The sequence below is a fragment of the Gracilinanus agilis genome, chromosome 3, assembly GCF_016433145.1.
Source record: "Gracilinanus agilis isolate LMUSP501 chromosome 3, AgileGrace, whole genome shotgun sequence".
Lineage (NCBI taxonomy): Eukaryota > Metazoa > Chordata > Mammalia > Didelphimorphia > Didelphidae > Gracilinanus > Gracilinanus agilis.
The window spans coordinates 421581470-421597979 of record NC_058132.1 but is presented as its reverse complement, the minus strand read 5'-3'; the positions used below and the strand labels follow the sequence as shown (position 1 = coordinate 421597979).

The 16510-nt window shown below is 35.8% G+C and overlaps 1 protein-coding gene across 1 annotated transcript in view; it reads left to right on the top strand.

The window, feature by feature from the left end:
* The window catches only part of BACH1 (BTB domain and CNC homolog 1), a 33164-nt gene extending 17039 nt beyond the window's left edge, over positions 1 to 16125 (top strand). The window contains exons 3-4 of the mRNA XM_044670301.1: positions 5806 to 6012; positions 15315 to 16125. Of these exons, the coding sequence (XP_044526236.1) occupies positions 5806 to 6012; positions 15315 to 15764 (657 nt within the window). The 3' untranslated portion in view covers positions 15765 to 16125. The remainder of the gene's footprint in view (positions 1 to 5805; positions 6013 to 15314) is intronic.
* The last annotated feature ends 385 nt before the right edge of the window (positions 16126 to 16510 follow it).

The window sequence follows — 16510 nt, the reverse complement described above, 5'->3', positions numbered from 1 at the left end:
TCCCAGATCCTAGTTGCTTTTGAGGGGCTAGAGGCTTGAATCTGAACAAAGCCATTTTAGTTCCTAGCTGCCAACCTGTTTTACCTTGATTAGACCTTCAATCAATATCACAGTTATCTTTAGTTATTTAGATATTAGAGAAGATTTATAGGTTTAGAGAGCTAACTAGAAAATCAAGCTACCTTTTCCCCTTTGGGGGATAGGGCTACTTGGACATAACAGTTCAGGGCTTCCCAGACCTTATCTTTCCTAATTTGATCTCCCTTCCTTCCCTTTCCCACATATCATTAAACCTTTAATCAATTGGGAGCAGTTGCCTGTTCATATTTAGGGAAATACTCACAAATTCCTCAAGCTGAGTTTCTCCTGCCTGTAGCCCAAAAGCAAGGCCTTTCTTCTGGGCCTTAAAAGCTTCAAAGACATCAAGCTTCTCCTATTCTCTCCTATTCAAACCTGTGGGGAAATAGTTTAGAGAAAGTTAACATCTTTAGGAGCTTTGTCCTTCCTAGTTTCCTGACTGAGCCCAGAAGATTACAGATCAACCTCTGTTTTGTAACTGATTTTCTAATCGCTCAGTGGGAGGGGGGAAGCGAAGGAACACTCAGCAAGATCCTCATTGGGTGTGAGACTTGATTGCTACAGACCACTGGAATTTTACAGCTTCCCACAAATATAACATTGATCACGTGATTCAATGGGGATATGATTATGATTTTGATGTTAAAAGATCACTCTATTGCAAATATGAATAACATGGAAATAGGTTTTGAACAATGATACATATATAACTCAGTGGAACTGCTTGTCAGCTCCGGGAGTGGGGAGGAAAGAGGGGTGGGAATATCATGAGTCATGTAAGCATGGAAAAATATTCTAAAGAAAGAAAGAAAATATAGGTTCTTTTCCTATTTCTTTTCTCTTTGGGAGTATAGATTTATTAGTATTATCATTAGTTCAAAGAGATGCACAGGATTCAGTCAGCATTTTTTTTAATAGCTAGTTTTGTCTGTTTATTTGAAGCACAATAAAATATTGGTATACTTTGGGAATTCAGTGGCACCAGGTACACTGCCATAACTTTAGGGAAGTTATACATCAAAAAAAAGATAGTTTCTCCCTTTTTTTGAAACACTACATTACTTAATTTTACTTACACAAACAGAACATTTACAAATATTAGGTCAATAAATTTCTAACATCCATAAAAATGTAGCTTTCTTACTAAAATGCAAGAATTAAAAAGATTGGTGTCTAAACAAGAAAAGATAAAAAACAAACTAGAATGAAAGCCTAGATATCACATCTAAAATTGGGGCTCTTTTTTGGGCCTTCATATTCTTCTCTCCCTCTACCATATCTTTTTTTTTTAAACCCTTAACTTCTGTGTATTGGCTCCTAGGTGGAAGAGTGGTAAGGGTGAGCAATAGGGGTCAAGTGACTTGCCCAGGGTCACATAGCTGGGAAGTGACTGAGGCCGGATTTGAACCTGGGACCTCCCATCTCTAGGTCTGACTCTCAATCCACTGAGCTACCCAGCTGCACCCCCCTCTACCTTATCTTGCTGGTATTTCAAGTCCCATTTTTCTAGGGCCCTGTCCACCCACATGCCCAGTGCTTCCCTGCCTAAAGTGCTCAGGACACATGTCACTTCCAATCATGGAACCACTCAGAGCTATTGGTGGAACTCCAGGGCTTTTTGTGGATAATTCCAAATTACCTTTCAAAATGACTCGATCAGTTTACAGTTCTACCTCCAAAGCAATCAAGTACCTGTTTTCCCTCAGCCCACTGGTGCTCTCTTAACTGCCAAATCTAATGGTCTTTCCTATTTCTTCATTCTTTTTGACTCTGCTGTGGTCTTTGATAGTTAGTTACCACTCTTTACCTTGTTCTCTTCTTTTTAGATTTTTATGATACAACTCTCTTCTTATTCTCCTACTTATCTGGCTCCTTCTGCTCAGTCTCCTTTGCTAGATGGTCATCTAGGACATGCCTGTTTGCTGGGGATATCTCATAGGCTTCTGTCCTCAGTTCTTTTTCTTCCCAATATACTATTTTCTTGGTGATCTCTTTAGGGTCCTCATGGATTCAGTTATCATTTCTATGCTGATAATTCTCCAAACTTTTTGTTTATCCCCAATCTTTCAGTTGACCTCTAGTCTTATATTTCCAAGTGTCTATATTAGACATCCCAATTTGAATTTCTTATAGACATCTTAAGTCCAATGTGTCCAGACCTGAACTTTTCTACTAATATCCTCTCCCTTTGAAACTTCTGTTATTGTCAAAGGTACCATGTTCTTCCCAGTCACCTTGGCTCACTACCTAGTAGTAGTCTCTTCCCCCACTCCCATATCAAACTGTTGTGAAAACCTTTTGGTTTGATCTTTGTTAACTATACTCTTTTCTCTCCTTTGACATTGATACCACTGGTGTGCAGGCCCTTGGTACTTTATGCCTTGACTATTATAGTAAGTAGCCTTCTGATGAGTCTGCTTGATGAGTTCTCTTCCCCACTCCTGTCCATTCTCTACCCTGCTCTCAAAATTATTTTTCCTAAAACACAGGCAGGACCACATCATCCACTTATTCAAACCCTAGTGGTTACCTCTCAACTCCTGGATGAAATGACTTGTGTTCAAAGTCTTGTATAACTTGTGTGCTTCCTAAACTTGCTTGTTTTCCTAGACCCAGTATCACTTAACTCCCCCTTAGACTTCCTACCCTTAATACTGTTTGTGTCTGCTGATCTGTTGCTCAAACAAGACACTCCCATCTCTTGGTTGGATATTTTCATTGTCTTTCCCTGATACTTTAGATATTCTTCCTTCCCATCTCTGTCTCCTGACTTCTTTCAAATCACATCTAAAATTCCACATTCTACAGAAAACCTTTCCCAGTCCCTCTTAATTTTAGTGCTTCCCCTCTGTTGATTATATATTGTTTATCCAGAGTGGTTAGCATGTTTTCTCCATTAAATTGTGAGCTTTTCAAGGGTAGAGTTTTTGCGTTTTGTGTCTTTTGTGTTTCTTTATATACCTAGCACTTAGCACATTATATGGGTTTATAATAAATGTTTATCAACTGTTTCAGCTTCTTATTTTAACTATATCTTTTTAATTCAGTTGTGTTTTTTTGTGAAGAATGTGTTGTTGGATTCTATTTTCCAATCCAGTCTGCCTTTTTCTTCCATTTTAAAGATAATTTAATCTCATTCCCATTCACAGTTATGACTGATAATTGTTGTTATTCCCCTCTATCCTATTCTTTTTTACTTTTTCCTCCACTTCCCTTCTTTAAGAATTTGTTTTGTTTTTTACTAATTCCTCCCTCAATCTAATCTTCTTTCCATTAATTCCATTCCCATCTGTTTCTCTATTGAATGAAATGTATTTATGAGTCCAATTATGTATGCATGCATATATATTCTCCCCCTTCTTTGACTAATTCAGATGAGAGCGAAGGTCAAATGTCACTTGCTCTCCCCCCTTACTCTCTTCTCCTTGGATAAACTTCTACTTGTACACTCTATTTATGTTTGACAATTTTCTCAACTTTCCTTCCTTCTCTCAGTGTATTCCTTTTTTCTACCCTTTCCAATTTTGATTATCAAAACAAAACAGAATCATTCTTTGCCAAATTTGGCTCCCTCTACAACCCAATGAAGTTAGAGTTTTGAGGGTTGACTTCAAACAATTTAACCTTGCTTTAATTCTTTGTGTTTTCTTATCTTATCCATTTTGTCTTTTTATGCTTCTCTTGACTCCTGTTTGTACATTTAGTGTTCTATTTAGCTCTGTTCTTTTCATCAAGAATGCTTGGAAGTTCTCTATTTCATCAAAGGTCTGTAAATCTTTTTTCTCCTATAGAATTATACTCTTTTCCTTGGGTAAATTATTATTTGTGTAAGCAAATCTTTTTCTTCCTAAAATATAATTTCTTAACATTCTCCTTTATGGTGATAACTAAATTTGCATTCTTCTATGTTTTTTTTTTCTGGCTATTTGCATTTTTGCCCCTTTTTGATAAAGGGGCTTTGTGTTTTGGTTAAACGATTCCTGGGAATTTTCATTTTGGTTTTTTTTTAAAAAAGGAGTTGTCTGCTCTTCTGCCTTAGAACCAATACCTAGTATTGATTCTAAGATGGAAAGTAAGGGTTTAAATTTAAAAAAAAAAAAGAGTTGTCCAATAGGTTCTTTCAATTCCTACTTTGCTTTCTGATTCTAAAAGCTTTGGGCAGTTTCCTTTGAAATGTTATTTAGGTGGTCATTTTTCATCATGACTTCCAGATAGTCCTAAGATTCTTAAATCTTGCTCTTTTGTGTTACAAATCGGTTGTTTTTGCTTTGAGATGATGTACATTTTCCTTTCCTTTTTTCTTTAAACTTTGTTTTCATATATCTCAATGTTGCCCTGAGTCATTAGCTTCTCTTTGATCACTTTGGATTTTCAGAGCTTTATTTTCTTGGATGAAGTAGTTAATAATTTTTTCATACCTTCCATAGCTCTCATTTTATTTTTAAAATAATTTTCTAGCTCTTTAAACAACAACAAAAACCTCTTGCTTTAACTCTTCCATGGATTCTAGATGGACTTGTGGCTGTAGTGCATTTTTCTTTGAGGCTTTTTCTTGTAACATTCTCTTCTGGATTTGTTTTTCTTCCTTGTCCTGATAATAGCTCTTTATGGTGAAATTCTTTTTTTATTTGCTCATTCTTCCAGCTTACTTCTTGACCTTGATAGTAGAAATAAAAATTCAGATTTTTCAAAAATAATCTCAATTTAGTTCAATTATGAAACTAATATTTAACAATGGATACAATTTTTATACTCTATAATAATAGAGACCAAGAAGACAGATGTTGATTTATGTTAGTGCTGGCCTTTGTGAACTTCTGTGTGTCTGTGTGAGGGTGTAAGGAGTTATATCTGCCCTGTGTTTATGTCCTCATGCTGCTTTCACAGATAAGATTTGGGACTTGTAAGTTTTTATTCCTCCCAGAGTAATGTGGTACATGGCAGAGCCTGCTCACTGCTCTTCTCTGAGCTCTGCAAGTTTTTGACCCAGTTTTCAGTCTGTGACTTTGTGTGTAATTTAGTTGCTTAGTACCTAGTTAAGGCTGACTAGCATTAGCCCTGTAATGTAGAATCCCTTCCTTGCCACTCCATCCATCCTATTTGGTCATAGCTGTCTTTCAGTCCCTGAGCCCTAGAATGTTCCTCTTTGGTACAATTCTGATTAGACCTTGTCTCTGGTATTAGCCAACCTGTCTGTTTCATAAGCTACTCTGGACTGGAAAGTGACTCACTGTGACTTTATCTTGAATTTCTCAGTCAGAATTTGTTCTTGTGCATTTTCTAGATCTTTGTGAATGAAGTTTGGTGGAGGAATGAGGCTACATTTTTTCCTATTACTCTGTCATCATGACTCCACCCATATCACTTTCATTTGTGGATTAAATGAAGGAGGATTTCTTCCCCTCTGTCCCCTACCCATTGAACCATCCTTGGGACAATTATTTTATAAAGAGGAATACAAATGGTTCAAACAAATAAACCATCAACTTGGTCTTAATATATGAAATATATGAAATCTCCTGTAAAGTAAATTAGAACTTTGATTGAAATTCTTGTTTTTTTTATTGGAATGAATATAGAAATTGGATCCATTATTCAATATTATATTATTGAACTAAATGACGATTGTTTTTGAAAAATCTGAATTTTTATTTCTAATATCTAATTTAATTTCGAGTATGTTCTACTTTTTTAAAGTAACAGCTCTGTTAATTCTATTTGGTTTAGGTTAAACTTCCATTCAACGCACAAAGAATCATTTCTCTTTCTCGAAATGATTTTCAATCCTTGCTGAAAATGCATAAGTTGACGCCAGAACAGCTGGATTGTATACATGACATTCGAAGACGAAGCAAAAACAGAATCGCTGCACAGCGTTGTCGAAAAAGAAAACTTGACTGCATACAGAATCTTGAGTTAGAAATTGAGAAGTTGGTAAGTAAAGATTATTTTTTATTTTAAACTCACTCAGATTTTTTTTTTTGGGGGGGTTGCTATCTTAATTCCAAAACCAGAATTAAATAACCCAATTTAGTCTTCTGACTTTTTTTAAAAAGGAGGGGGAAGGGAACAAGCATTTATTTAAATTCTACTATGTGCCAGATACTGTGTTAAGTGTTCTACAAATATTACTTCATTTGGTCCGCACAACAACTCAAAAATATGGGTTGTTATTATCTCATTTTACAGTTAAAGAAATTGAGGCATACTGTGCCTAGTGTCACACAGCTAGGAAGGAGCTGAGACTGAATTTGAACTAAGATTTTCTGTTCTCCAGGTCCATAGCTCTAAAGTAAAATTTAGTACATATTTTGAAAAGATTTTGGATCAAAAGTGTAAGATGGAAGAAAACAGGAAAGGTAGGCAAATGGGGGGCAGGTTATTAAAAGCTCTATATGCCAATCAGAGCAATTTATATTCCCAGAGGTAATAGAAGGTACTATATCCTGAGGTGGTATGATAAACTCATATTTAGTTTATTTTAGCCTCTGAGAATTGATTTGTAAAATATTAGGACATAAACAAATCAGTAATATAGTAAATGGTTCAGTTGAATTCCACTTAACTGTTTCTACTGGTAACTAGTTATTTTGCATCAAAATTAGAGGAAACACTAAAAAATGGCTAATTTTTAAATAATGCTTGCCTTCTCTGATTAACTTGAAATACGGAGGAATAGGTAATACATGGGGTGATAGATTTAGAGTGGTTAGGATCCTTAAAGATCATTTAGGCCACACCCTCTTAAAAAAAAACCCACCAGGTTTAGAGATTATAAGTAGTTAATGAGAATTAATTCTCAGTGCTTGGAGTTCTTCCTGACTTTTAAGTTCAGCACTCTGCCCACTATAGAATTCATTAAATAATTCTTTACAATAGTGTGGGTACAGAATGGATATACTAGATAATTTTTATATAGTTGGAAGAGATAATAGTATAGGCTTTTTATTATTGGGTAGAGGTAATACTTTAGTAAGGATAAAGATGATTGTATCATTTATATTAAAAATCAATAGTTCTTAATTGTTAATTTTCTTATTCAGTAATAGTAGGACTTTCTAATTTGTATATAGATTATATAAAAGATTTAATGATTTACTTACTAGAAAACTTTTTTTTAAAAAGCCATTGGAATTTTGCTAAATTATTTAACACAGTGCTAGTACATAAATCAGGCTTTTTTGCTGATGGAATCTATAGTTGAGTATGACATCGTGGGCATAGGTGAAGCATCCTTAGCATTTTTCTTTGGCTACATTACTTCTCTTTTTGTTTAGATATTCTTCTTTAGGAGTCATGGTGAAAAAAATCATGTTGCCACCTTTACTAGATCAGAATTTGCCTCTAGTATTAATGTCTACAGTGATTTTGTTAATTTAGCATATTAGTTTAATTTTTCTATTCCCCTGCCATATCATGCTGATCACATCAAGTTCTTTAAGAAGGATTATATCTTTTCTCTTGATGTCTCTTTCTGTCTCTTCTTGGCACATAGTAAATGCTTTTTCATTCATTTTTCTTCATTCTTATGCCCAGTTTTATTTTAGAGTAATTTCTCTTTAAATTGCCTCTTCCAAGTGAGACTTCAAAAGAGAGATAGGTAATATAATTTTCTTAACTCTTTACTCATTTGTCGTTTGAGCAGTGGATAGGCTCCTGAACTTGAAGACAAGAAGGCCTAGTTCAAATATTGCCTCAGACATTTATTATCTCTGGAGCTTTGAACAAGTTCATTTAGCCTCTTTATGCTTCAGTTTTCTAATCTCTAAAATGAGGAAGTTGGAGTCATTGCAGTTTATGTATGATCTTTTCATAAATCTATGGTCCCATGCATTTATTGTGTTTGTTATTTGTAGGTGAATTAAAATTTTTTGTGTTTATTATTATATTTTCAGAATTCATTGCTACAGTATTAGCATTTAGCATCATGCCTGACATGGATTAGACATTTAAGAAATATTTATTGACTTCTTTTGTCTGATGTGATGTATAGAAATGGTCAGCCATTTTCTGTAGGTTCAAAAAGCAGTTTGCCCCTTTAGAACAAGTCAAGACCTATTTCCTAGTTACCTCTAAGCCAATGAATATCTTGGAGCTGTTACTAAGGCACTAAGTCTATCTTAGAATTCTAACACTTTCAGTGAAGCTTTGCCAGGCTGTTGTGGGAAGCAAACCTCTGCTCCCCATATCTTAGCTAAATAACTGTCCTTCTCTGAATTATTAAATTATAGGACCTTAATCCCCCTCTGTTCATAACACTGATGTCACCATTAGCTTTGAGAATAACCTATTTGCTTTAATTTTGAGGACCTAAGGATACCATCAATCCAACTTAGTATGCCAGTTCCTACCACTAACAATTAAGTCAGATTTATAGTAATAGAAGCAGCTAGTCTAGGTATATATCAAAGAATGAGATTAGAAGAATCATAGAATCTGAATTTGAGGGTTCTAAAAGATCAATGTGATCTAATCTATGCCTTTATAAAAATCTTCTACCCTAAACTCAAGAAGGGGACATCTAAGATTTGCCCCTACACCTCTAATGAAGGAATCCAATTCCACTTTTTGAATAACTAATTTTTTGTAGAAAATTTTCCTAACATTAAGCTTATTTTTCATTTCTCCTACCTTTATCTGTTATTCTTAGTTCTTCCCCCTATAGTCACTGGAGATATAATCAGATAATCAACCAGTCACCAACTATGTGCCAGGCACTCTTCTAGGTGTTTGGAATTCCAGAACAAAGAATGAAACTATTGCTTATTCAAGGATAATGCTGAGATAATGAACCTGGGAGACTGGAAGAATGATATTGCCTTAGCCTGGAAAAGAAAATTTAGAAGAGGGGAGACTGGAGGAAAAATAACAAGTTCAGTGCTGGACATGTTTAGTTTAAGATATCTCTGGGACATTCAATTAGAATTAGACAAATGATAATATAGGATTAGAACTTAAGGAAAAGACTGAGGCTAGGAAGAATTTTGAGTGATTCGTATAGGCAATAGTTAAACCCGTGGGAATTGGTGAGATTATTAAAATGGGGTAAAGAGGGAATAGAGAAAAGAGAGCCTAGGACAGAACATTGAGAAGTAGCCACAGTTAGAGGTTATGATATGGAGAATGAGCTAGGAAAGGAATGGTGGTCAGACAGGGAGAAGGCAAACCAGGAAAGAATAGTGTTGTGGAAAGAGGAGAAAAAGAAGAGAGAGTATTCAGGAAGAAGGGGTGAGAGGTGCTCAACAGTGTCAAATATAACAAATAGGTCAAGAAGAGTTAGGACTAAGAAAAAAACTATCAGACTTGGTAACAAAGAGATCACTGCTAACTTTGGAAAGGGTAGTTTCTAACAAGGGCTAAGGTAGGAAGTCAGATTGTAAGGCACTAAAAAGTGAATGAAAATGAAGTCAGTGCAGCTTTTTCAAGGATTTTGACTGAAAAAGAAAGGAATGGTATAAGAAGAAAACTGAGGGGATGGTAGGATTCAGGGAAAGTTTTTTAAGGATGGGAGAGAGGTAGTTTAAAGTCAGTAAGAACCAGTTGATAGGTAGAGGCTGAAGATTCTAGAGCGTGAAGGAGTGATTTGAGGATGCAATATTAGGGAAAAGTTCAGGAAGTTGTAGGATTGAATGCATAGGGCCACATGGGTTTGTTGGTTTCCAGAATCACTTGCCTTCTACCCTTCCCCTATCTACCTTGATCATCCTCCCCAAATCTTTACAAGAAGGACTTGGGGAAGGGGTGGGGAGAGATGGTAGACACCATGCCTAGTTTTTTCAAAAGTGGCATTGATGGGAAGGTGGGACCCAGGGGAGATCTTTACCCAGTTCCAACATATATCCCCTTCCCCCTATCACAATCTCTTCTTTGGTAATCTTCAAGTTTGGAGGGTTAAGGAAAGCTGAGATGAAAGAAAAGGTGGTCACAGACTGTTGTGGGCCTCTTATACTGGTTTCCTATTTGCAGGTACTTGGATAAAAATACAGAAACCTTAACTTGATTTGTTTTTTGACATGGTCTGGGTTATCCCTCTTCAGATAGTCTGTTGGGCTCATAGGAACTTTGGATTATGGCTATGACATTCCCAGAATTTTTTGTTTTGAAGTTCCTTTTAGGGAGTGATTGGTATATCTTTTAATTTAGTTTGCCATCTAGTTTTAATAGGTCTAGACAAGTTTTCGTGGGTGATTTCTTGAGGCATCGTGTCCAGTAATTTTTTTCAAGAACACCAGTGACTCAAATGATCTCTTAACCATTTTCCCCTAAGTGGTTGTTTTTTAAGTATTATCTTAAAAATCGTCTTTTTTTTTCAGTCTTTTGATTTTGTTCTACATTATTATCTGCTGGAATAATTTCTTTCTGTTTGATCTTTTCAGGAGTCCATTTTTGGGGTAAAGCTTACCACTTATTTTTCTAAGCTCTATGTTCTCTTTCCAACTTTTCCCTTTAGTGCTTTTATTTCAGATCACTTCCATTCCTGTTTCCTCAAGCTTCATTTCTTCGGTCCTTGTGGAAAATTGAATTTTACCCACTTTGTGCTTCTGTTGGCAAGTGTTATGATGTTTCTTGCTCCTTTTTCTTTTTTTTTTCTTTTTTTGGCTTTCTTTAAGTTTATTTTTTTTATACCAATGGGCTTTTAAAAAAATTCATCTCTTTAGCTTTAATTCCAGAATTGGAGTTTTGTACTAGGATCGGGCTCTTCACCCTGCTCCACTCTTGGGTAGAGTGGTTGACCTTGATTCATCTCACCCTGACTCCCTTCTTTTCTTGCACTGACCTCCACCTCCTGGGGTTAGATACCTGTGGATCTTTAAGATTCAGAATGATAGATCTTCATATCTGTCTCTGGTGTCTCAGGATAGAGTGGTGGCTATCTCAGAGCCCCTGCACTTGTGGTATTCACTGTGTCTGAGTGTGGTAGTACCAGAGCTGTTGCTGCATATTTGCTTCTTCTCCCTGGTACTTTCAAGGGGCCTACTCTGGGGCTTTCTCAGTGTTATCCTCAACTATGACTTTCTTGGTCTTACAGTTTATGTGTCCTTGCCCATCTCTGGACATTCTGGGAAGCTAACCTGCCCTGGAAGTCCCCTTTCCCCATTTTCCCAGGACTTTTCTTAGCTCTTGTGCAGTTTCTGGGGAAAGTTAATATAGTTTATTTCTAATTGAATTTCTTCATCATTATTTGGTTTGATTTGAACTTCAGGGTTTTGATGATCTAGGTATATGGACCCAAGTGGTCTGCCTTGTTTCCTCATATGAGAGACAATGCAGGTGCTATCCAAATGTCACCTTTTCAAAGGAACTATTGATGCTGAAAATTGGGGAGTGGAAAAAGACAAATATGTTGACATTATTATATAAATATAATAATTATTATAATTTCCTCTAAAAATTTAACCTATGTAATCAGTCATTACAATAAAGATACCAAAGAGCCCAGAAATCACCATAGTTAGCAAATGTTTGATCTTCTTTCCAAATGGAGAATGTTGGAAACCCAGGGTGATGTCGTATTAAAATATATGCTCATTTTGGAGACACTACAAGTAAAGATGTCTGACGATTAGGATCAACTTCATTTAAAACAGAGAAAAAAGATGGAAGTGAGGACTATGATCTCAAGAGCTCTAGTGGATGAAACTTATGGGTGAATCACAGAGACATTTAAAATGCAAAATATCCAGGACAGTGTCGATAGCAGTCTATTTTTCAGCAGCAGCAACAGTGGAACCATCAGATTCATATTCTAAATTCTTAGTTCTAGTGTGCTGTGTAGAATTACACTCAGGAAAGCAAAGTTGGTAAAAAGGTGTTTGGACTAGACCAAGAATACATGGAAATTCATATTGGATATAAAACAGTACTTTAAAACATTGAGATATTACCTCATAAATTAATCTCAGTGCCCAATATGGTGGTACATGCCTATAATCCCTACTGTCAGGGAAGCTGAATCTGGCAAATCTTTTGAGCTTGGAAGTTCTGAACTGTAGCAGGCTAAGCTCAACTTGCAGTAACTCTTGCATGAAGATAATGAGCCCTGGGATTTGGAGGGCCACCAAGTTTCCTAAGGAGGGGTAAACTGGTCCAGTTTGGAAATGAAGCAGGTAAAAGCTTATGTGCCAGTTAATAATGAGATCTGGCCTATGAGTGACCCCCAACTACCAGCCTAGGTGAGACAGACACAGCAATTATAATCTCTGTTATCACATTTGATTCTCATAACAACCTTGGGAAGGTTAAATGTTGTTATTATCCTTATTTCACAGAGGAAATTGAGGCAAAGAGAGGTTAAGTGACTTGCCCCATGTTCACACAACTAAAAAGTGTCTGAGGCTGGATTTGAATTCAGGTTTTCCTAACTCCATGCCTAGTCTCTATCTAGCTGTCCTGGTTTGAATCCAGGTTCAAAAAAACAAAAACAAAAAAACATCCAAGATCACCTTAGAGTCCTCATCATACATTGACAAATTGTGACTTGAGAGGACTGATGAAGGATAAAGGGTGGCTTCTGCCTCTTGTCAGAGGACTGAATGGTGGACTATTGTTCTGAATACCCAAATATAGTCAAAGATTTGCTGGCAGATTCTGTTGGGGAGTGGGGGGGGGGGAGGAGTGAACAGTGTGGGAATCACTGGAAAGCGATAATGATATATCCATAACATTTTCAAATCCAAGTTATTTTAGTTACCTAAAGAAATGGAAGATACTAGTAGAATGGAGAGAAATATTGACAATATTAATACTCCAAAAATATTAAGCATTGAAAACACTGATAGTTGCTTGTATACAGAGATAAGGTGTATACTGTTCTTGCTTTTAAAGAGCTTACATTTTACTGGGAGTTGAAATTTGATGGTTAGAGCTGGATAGAATTGGGAGTTAGAGGATACAATATACATATTTATAAATAAATGTATAGTAATTTACATATACTATATATTTATATGACATGAAAACAAAGAATTTCCAGGGGGAGAGAACAGTAATTTCAGCTCAAGAAAGTCCTCCTGTAGTAACTGGCATCTGAACTGTCATTTGAAGGAAAGTGGGGATTTTATAAGGAAGAGATGAGGAAGATATGCATTACAGGAAAAGACACAGATGGAATCTCATATTTGGAAAACAGGAGGCCAATTTGACTGGAATGAAAGGATTACTGTCTACCAGTATTTCTCCCTCCTCCTGCAACACTGGGTAGGCTTGTTTATTACTGAGAGGCTACAAATCTTTCCCTAGGACTTGATTAGCCCAGGAGGCTAGTGGTCAAGCTGGGCTTCCCTTGATGGAGACTCCTGCTAGCCTTTGGCCATTATTGATGTAGCTTCCACATCATCTAACGGCACAAAAAGGTCTGTCTATGTGAATATTGGGTCCTTCAGATTCAGACTTGATGCCCTAATATCATGCAAGTCACTATACTCTGCCATACTGACCATATTTTTTCAAGATGGAGATGGGATGGGTCATGTTTATTCAAACCACATTGTGCTATGCCTACTTTTCTGGGAAGGACTTACCTTTAGGGAATCTCTGGCCCTTTCCTGGTGGGGACCTCTTTTACCTCCTCCCTGCAGCCAGTCACCATCTCTTGACCACTAGCTCAGGGATGCCTTTGCAGCTTGCAGTGTTGTAGCAGCAGTTGCAGTGGTCAGTCCTTCATTCTCTCAGGCTCCACTTTACAGGGAACAGCCATTGGAGTCCAGAAACAGTGCCTTCAGAACTTGTCAGGCCTGCCCCACATTCTCCCACAGCTCAAGCACAGACCCACCCAGAGAAGCATACAGTTCAATACAAATGTGCTGTGCTTCTCAATCAAGAAAAAAAACCTTTACTTATAAACTTTTAAAATTAAGTTAGGAAGAATCTGTTCACATTAAAAAAACTAGTTTGTATTTTAAATAATTTAAAATTTGATTTAAACCAGATTTTCATAGTACTTGCAGGAATAGTTTTATGCAGAGAATATTCATTAAAAATTATAGGCTATCCTTTACTATTTCTATTTTAGAAAAGTTAATATTCAACCTAAGAAAACTGTGCATAAGTAGAAATCTTCCATAAACATCAAAATATTCATAGCATTCTTCACTTTTTGTGATAGCAAAGGATTAGAAACAAAGTAGATACCCAACATTTGGTAAATAACTAATGTTCATAATGTAATGGAATTTTACTATGCTTTAAGAAATGATGTGTGTGAGGAATACAGGGAAGTATGGAAAGATCTGTAATGATAATGAACTATCTATATATAATTCAATGATGCAGACTGAAATAAGTAGAACCAAGAATAAGATATATGCAGTAATTACTGTATAAATGGAAAGAACAATGACACACCAAAAAAATCAAGTGAATGGAACAAAATTATAAAGATCAAGCAGGACTGAAATGAAGAAATATGAGAAGATACTTCCAACCCACCCCTTTGTGAGAATAGGAGGTCCATAGGTATTGAAACATTGCATATGTTTTTGGACTTTTCCAGTGGATTTTCCTCTTTCAAATGAATGTTTGTTATGGAATGGCTCTTTGGAAGGAAAGAGGAAAGACATGTACTTAGAATAATTATGATATCAGAAACAGAAGACATCAATAAAAACTTAAAGAAAAAATATGTTTTAACACAGATAATTCTTTCATCTTTACATAAAGTAATTGATCTAGTATTTACTTATTTAGCAACTTCATCTCAAGAGTACCCCCAACAACACAAGAATAAGCATAAACACATTACATACCCAATAAAATATTTTTAGTAGTCCAGATAAGTCTTTAAAGACCACTGGAGAAATCTCTTGAATTCTCTCCTAGATGACTATTCTTATTTTAACCAACTTGTTAGAACAGTATATATTTGATTTTTCTAGTCCACAACAGTTTAGAAGAGAGCAACAAAACATTGACAAGCAAAGAAGGACATATAAAACCGCACGGAGTTGACAGCTCAAATTATAGCAGTCTGGTTAATTTAATATAATAGTAAACATCTCTACCCTGTTCAGTTAATCCTGAGTCATTAAGAAAATACATGAGATCAGAAAAGAATACAGTACCTTTTATAACAAATTCTGTCAAAAACATTTTCAAAGTTTTTGTGGTTCAAAGGAGTAACTAAGATTTAGGGTCATTACTCATTGTTTAAATGAGACAGCGCTGTGTGAATGTTTCTGATAAGTATTGATTTCTATGTCACTAAGCCAGAAAATACAATGGATTTTTTTTCTTTACAGCAAAAGGAGAAGGAGAGTTTACTAAAGGAAAGAGATCATATTTTATCAACACTGGGTGAGACAAAGCAGAACCTAACTGGACTTTGCCAGCAAGTATGCAAAGAAGCTGCTTTAAGTCATGAACAAATCCAGATACTTGCAAAGTACTCTGCCTCAGATTGTCCACTGACATTGTTAATTTCTGAAAAGGAAAAAGTTACTCCTGACTCCAAACTTGTGCCACCATCCTGTATGGATTTACCTCATGGACTTCCAAATGTTCCACTAGCCAGAGAACAAAATTCCTCTTATCCATGTGTAAAAGAAACAAATAATTCAACCCAGGAACAACAGCAAGATTCATATTGGAATTCTCCACGAACTTCTTCATTGCTTATGGGACAATGTTGTCAGAGTGGTAGCATCAGAGATTTCTGTCAGATGACTGGTCATTTAACCACTGATGATTAAAACTATATTTTATTTCCTTCCTACCTACCACTAACTTTTATAATCAAGTTTTTTTGTATTAACATGAAACTCTAATGTAGATTCCTTACATTAATTTCTGCTAAGTTTTCTATTAAGCATGTTTCTATTACTTGGTATTTTCATCCCTGAGGTCTTCATTAGAAAACCAGAGATAAGTTTTATGCAATAATTACATAAGAATATGGTGATCCTTTTAAAAATCACATAAAAAGATGATAATTTTAACTTACATTAATACTGTGTTGTATTTAAAATAAAACAATGAAAATCTGGAACAGTTTGAGGAAGTTGGGCACCTTTTTTTTGCTGCTAGTACTCCTTAAAGTTTTCGAAACCATTGTCTTTCAAGTCATGAGCAAGCACTTATTAAATGCCTACAGGGTTCCGGGCACTCTGCTAAGTGCTAGAGATGCAAGGAAAAAGAAAGATGGTTCCTGCCTTCAAGGAGTTTACAATCTATTTGGAAGACAACATGCAAACAACTATGTACAAATAACATATATATAGGATAAATTTTGAATAATCTTGGAGGGAACACACTAGCATTAAGGGGTAGTGGGAAAGGCTTCTTTTCAAAGAGTATCTTGTGTGAGGAATAATAGGAAGGAGGCCAGTGTCACTGAGTCAGAAACTATGTGGAGGGAGAATTTCTAAATTTTTCAAGTCCTACATATTTATTTTTTAACTTAAAAAAAATTTGCCCTGATAGCAATAAATAGATATAT